The sequence below is a fragment of the Ailuropoda melanoleuca genome, chromosome 14 (assembly GCF_002007445.2).
Source record: "Ailuropoda melanoleuca isolate Jingjing chromosome 14, ASM200744v2, whole genome shotgun sequence".
In the NCBI taxonomy this organism is placed as follows: Eukaryota; Metazoa; Chordata; class Mammalia; order Carnivora; family Ursidae; genus Ailuropoda; species Ailuropoda melanoleuca.
Window position 1 is genome coordinate 49,723,315 of NC_048231.1, and position 5,145 is coordinate 49,728,459.

At 45.5% G+C, this 5,145-nt stretch overlaps 2 protein-coding genes across 2 annotated transcripts in view; both read left to right on the forward strand.

Annotated features, from left to right (window-relative positions):
- Positions 1-8: 8 nt before the first annotated feature.
- PPP4R1 (protein phosphatase 4 regulatory subunit 1) lies at positions 9-4,975 on the forward strand. Its single transcript, XM_034643264.1, has 4 exons — positions 9-2,100; positions 2,198-2,332; positions 2,783-2,924; positions 3,826-4,975. The coding sequence occupies exons 2-4, from the start codon at positions 2,207-2,209 to the stop codon at positions 3,987-3,989; spliced, it is 432 nt and encodes a 143-aa protein (XP_034499155.1). The 5' UTR covers positions 9-2,100; positions 2,198-2,206; the 3' UTR covers positions 3,990-4,975.
- LOC117795940 overlaps positions 4,295-5,145 on the forward strand; it is a 5,871-nt gene continuing 5,020 nt past the window's right edge. Inside the window, exons 1-2 of the mRNA XM_034642189.1 lie at positions 4,295-4,396; positions 4,985-5,121. Coding sequence (XP_034498080.1) covers positions 4,295-4,396; positions 4,985-5,121 — 239 coding nt within the window. The remainder of the gene's footprint in view (positions 4,397-4,984; positions 5,122-5,145) is intronic.

Consider the following 5,145-nt stretch of genomic DNA (forward strand, 5'->3'; position numbering starts at 1 on the left):
ATGTTCCTTTTTTTTTTTTTTTTTAAACAAATTATGGCCATCATCGTGGTGGTTGTGAAGTGGTGTTTGGTGGTGATCTTGATTTGCATTTCCTTAGTGACTGGTGGTGTTAACACCTTTTCATATGCTTGTTGACCATTTGTATATAATCCAGAGAAATGTCTGTGCAAGTCCTTTGCCCATTTTTTTACTTGGGCTGTTTGTCTTAAATTGGGTTGAGTTGTAAGAGTTCTTTTTGTGTTCTGGATTCCAGATTTCACTTGCATTTTTAAAAGATATCTTCGCTGGGTATAGAATTGGGACTGACAGTCTTGGTTGTTTTTTGTTGTTGTTTTCTTCATACATTAAAGGTTCACTTCACTGAGTTCTGGCTTGCTGGGTTTCTGACTGAAAATAGGCACATCTCTTCTGCCATTAGTGTGGAGGGTTGGGTCCATCTAATCAGGAGCAAGCTGGGTTTGGGCTTTGTTGTTGCTATGATTGCCTTCAGTGCCCATTAAGCTTCGTTTCTTCTCACCATGGCCTGCCAGTGCCTTTTGCTGAGGGTGGGAGCTGGGGCTCCAGGGGGCCTTCTCGTGTGTGTGTTCCACCCTCAGCTTTCAGCTCTCGTGTGCCCACGTAAACCTGGTGGGTTCTTCCCCTCCCCTAACTGTAGACCGCTTTTAGGGCATGGGAGGCTCGTGCTGGGAAAGGGGAGAATCTCTGTTATTTGGGCTCAGCCTCAGTCTCTGGGAGGCCCTGTATGCCTGGGCTTTCTCAGAGTCTTACCCTCTCCCTGTAGCATCCAGTCTCTGCCTTGTGTCTGTGGTCCGGGTGGGGCTGAGGTTCCTGCCCGTCCTCCGCAGGAGGAGACTTGTGCTTGCTGTCAGTGTAGGGTCTTCGCTCAAGGAGGTTTGCTGCCCCCCTCTCTGGGATAGAGTTCTCCTCTGCCCCCAGCTGCAGGGTGTTTCTCTGTGCCATGGGTGGACAGGCTTTGCCACCCCTCTGTCAGCACCATAAGGCTCGGTGAAGGGAAGGGCCCAGGGGAGTGCATGGGGCTTTATGCTGTCCCCCAACATGTGTCACTCATTTCCTGCCTGCTAAGGGGCCTCTCTCCGGTTTGCTTTCCTGACCCCAGACTTTCTCATGTGGTGTGCACCCAGGGGAGGCCAGCAAGAAAGTTTGCAGTGTCAGAAAATGGAGTTGATAAGTGTGCCTCTCATCTCTGAGTATTGATTGTGTGTGTGTGTGTGTGTGTGTATACACACACACACACACACATGCAGGCACACAGGTCATGGCTATATTATGTATATTCATGCTTATAGTTTACTCCCTGCTGATTACAAATGTAAATAGCCTTAAACATAAAATCTGAAAGGCAAAAATCTCTTCATCTCAGAGGTTTTTTTTTTCAAGGGCATTGTTGCATCTACTCAAAGTAGCCTGGTGGACACGGTCAGTCTTCAGGTCTCTCCAGATGCAATAGGAACAGCCACCAGAGGACCTCTTCGCTTTTGTTATCTACCTGGTATCATCCCCTGAGAAGCTGCTCAGAGCCTTGACACATATGCGTCAGGCCGCCTAATACCGCTAGAACTTCTTATTTAGGAAACCGCTTTGTAGATGGGAGCTCATTAGCATTCTGAACAGTGACTGTGGAAAAAATGTGATTCATGCCCCCGTTGAACATACTAGGAAATGCATTGCTCTGTCTCAGTCCCTGTGGACACACAATTCCACAGCATTTGTTTTCCTTACATATTGAGGGGGAGAGATACTCTTTGTGAACTTGCATAGTGTTTAAATGCATTTCCAGCTACATACAGACTAGAGATAACTACGCATGAGAGACCATGTTAATCACTAGTTTTTGCATGTGTTCATCTTACAGATAGTATCTAGTATTACAGATTATTCAGATGATTAACCTATTTTCATTTGTTTTATTTATTTTAAAATTTTAATTATATTTTTATTTTTATAATTCATTTTTGTAGACAGCTGATTTTACTTCTAGAATTATATAGTCCCAGAGATGTTTATGACTATTTACGTCCCATTGCTCTGAATCTATGTGCAGATAAAGTTTCTTCTGTTCGTTGGATTTCCTACAAGTTGGTATGTGTTACAATTTTTACAATTTTAGAACGGCACACTATTCAATAAGATCCTAGAACGGAAGATACTCCTCACTTCTCTGCGTTCCCCGCCCTAGGTCAGTGAGATGGTGAAGAAGCTGCACATGGCGACGCCCCCCACGTTTGGAGTGGACCTCATCAATGAGCTTGTAGAGAACTTCGGTAGATGTCCCAAGTGGTCTGGTCGGCAAGCCTTTGTCTTTGTCTGCCAGGTAAGTGAAGACTTTCCCATTTGTGACCCATTTTTCTATCTGAAACTACATTTCCTCGTCGCTGTTTGCCTCTCGACACCCTCTTTCTTATCCTTAAGGAACAGTTTTTCATCCGGCTCTTCGTAGGTTCACCTGTTCCCTAGAGTCGCTGTCTGCCTGGCTCATCCCACGGCCATCCACTAGGGGGTGCTTGGGGTCCATGGCACGTGTGTAAATAAGCATGAGTGTGCACACTCCAGGACTCAGTGGAACCATTAAAAAACTGTGTGTCTATAGGGACTTAAAATGATGTCATCTTAGTTTTGAGTTCCCAAGAGCCTGGAATATTGGTTTAAAAAGACGTAACTAAAATCTGGAATACTTTGGTTGTTACTAAAAGATAACGTTTGCCAGTGTTGTGGTCTGGTAGACTAATCTGGCAAGTGTAAAGCAGCTGTTTGCCTTCCCCAGACCGTCATCGAGGACGACTGCCTTCCCATGGACCAGTTCGCTGTGCATCTGATGCCACACCTGCTGACCTTGGCGAATGATAGGGTTCCGAACGTTCGAGTGCTGCTCGCAAAGACGTTAAGACAAACTCTACTAGAGAAAGGTGGGTGGGAGGCTGTTGGGAAAGCTGTGTGCTGGGGCAGAGGCGCGTAGACCACACGGAGGGAGAAGTGTTGTATGTGCACAGACATAATCTGATAGGAGAAGGTTCGTGAGTTGTTTGTTAATGGGGTTCCCTCTGAGAGAGGACACAGATGAGAGGACAGGGACTTGTTCTCCTTTCTGCCCCAGGGGCATTTCTTTTATAATTGCAGGCTTCGTTTGAGAGATTGGATAGTCACTTAAGGCAGGAGGAAAAACTCTTGCCTTCGGTCTGCCCCACGTGACGGGCATTCCTGCTGTTGGAGGCCAGGAGGCATGTTTGTGTTTCCTCCTCCTCTTCATTCCTTAGGCAGAAGATAGACAACCCCTAGTATTTGCTTCGCGGCACATCCTAATAAGCTGCTGAAGGTTTAGCTTGTTCCCCCCAAATACCTAATAAATATCATATAAGTGCATGGACTTGGGACTGGAGCACAGAAAGGTTTGTAACAGACGTCTGAGAATATAGGTAAATGGATACTGCTTTTTTCTCCCTTAGAATTCATTACAGTTGTTTTAATAGCAATTATAAGGAAATGGTTAGAGAAGACTGGTTTTCAGTGGTATGTCTGATTGGTATTCGGGGTGTTTTTACTAAGTGAATTAATAGTTATCACAAGTATACGTTTTAATATTTTATTAGCTTCACTGCCATTTGTTCTAAAAATAATCAAGATAAATCTAATTCTCTTATGTTTGGGCATCTTTTTCATATCGCACAAATCAATTTGGATTACTCTTTATAATTCAACATAGCTTGTGTTTATACTTTGTTTCTGACTGAGAACTTAATATATTTGTACCTGATAAAACTGTGAAACGTTAAACTAATTTTATTTGTAATCTGCCCTTTGTGTCTCCAGAATATTTCTTAACCTCTGCCGGCTGTCATCAGGAAGCCGTGGAACAGACCATCATGGCTCTTCAGATGGATCGGGACAGTGACGTCAAGTATTTCGCAAGCATCCACCCTGCCAGTACCAAAATCTCTGACGATGCCATGAGCACAGCTTCCTCAACCTACTAGAAAGCTGGAACCTCGTTGTCCTGCTTCCTCGGGAGCCAAGGGCTGACAAGTGCTCCACGCGTGTGATCTGGGACAGCGTTTGGGAGGAGGAGAGACCTTCCTCTCTCGCAGACTTAACTGCAGGTGCAAGTTGCCTACACTGATACCAGGGATTTTAGGAGTCAAGAGAAAGTACAGTAAACACTATTATCTTATCTTGACTTTAAGGGAAAATAATTTCTCAGAGGATTATAATTGTCACCGAAGCCTTAAATCCTTCCGTCTTCCTGACTGAGTGAAACTTGAATTGGCAGAGCATTTTCCTCATGGAAGGGAGGAGATTCCCAGAGACCTGCATTGCTTTCTCCTGGTTTGCTTTAACGACAGATAGATGGAGTGGCAGCCAGAAGGCGGCTGTGAGCCAGGATGTAAAGAGACCTTCAGTATTAGCCCGCACTGTCCCCACGCAGGCAAGGACCTGTTGGTTCTGTGGCCAGCTGCCCAGCCCTAAGTGTGAATAGTTTTTGACGTATGTAAATGCGAAAGGTGATTTGGGGGGTTCTCCTAAGGGCTTGATGCTAACACTAAAGTAGGATCTGAGTTTAACTCTTAAATGCAGCATATTGCTGTGCCCATTTACAGAACGTTGGCTGAGGATCTATGTCCTGATTTTCTTCATGCTGGTCATGACCTGAGGGAGTTTATTGGCACGTGTGCTGTGCGTCAGATGTTTTTAACTTGATGGTGATCGGCTCTGAGGTGCAGCTGTCCTTCCCACACTGTACATACCTGTGAGTGCTCTCGGGAGTGCTGCGGTCTTGAATCATGCTGTTTAAACTGTCGTGGCACAAGTTCTCTTGTCCGAATAAAATTTATTAATAAGATCTATAGAGAGAGATATATATACACTTCTGATTGTTTTCTAGATGTCTGCAAATGCAGTTTGTGACCTGTATTAATGATTTAGTATGAAGTGGGAAAACTAGATTAAAATCCTTGTCTTTTAACTAGTTTAGTCATTTCTTTGCCATCTGCCTGTGCCACCAGGGCGAGGCTCTGTGGTCGGTCGCAGCCCCCGCAGGGCGCGTGTGCCCCAGGCACCTGGACCCGGAGCTCGGCCCTCAGGAGAGGGGCAGGAGCGGGCGAGCCGCAGGCGGCGGCGCGGGGTCCGGCAGCC

Excerpts from the sequence above, each read along its gene's own strand:
- PPP4R1 (XM_034643264.1), top strand. The coding sequence starts at position 2,207 with ATGGTGAAGAAGCTGCACATGGCGACGCCCCCCACGTTTGGAGTGGAC. Across the intron at positions 2,333-2,782 it reads CCTTTGTCTTTGTCTGCCAG|ACCGTCATCGAGGACGACTG; the intron begins GTAAGTGAAGAC and ends TGCCTTCCCCAG. Across the intron at positions 2,925-3,825 it reads ACAAACTCTACTAGAGAAAG|AATATTTCTTAACCTCTGCC; the intron begins GTGGGTGGGAGG and ends TTGTGTCTCCAG.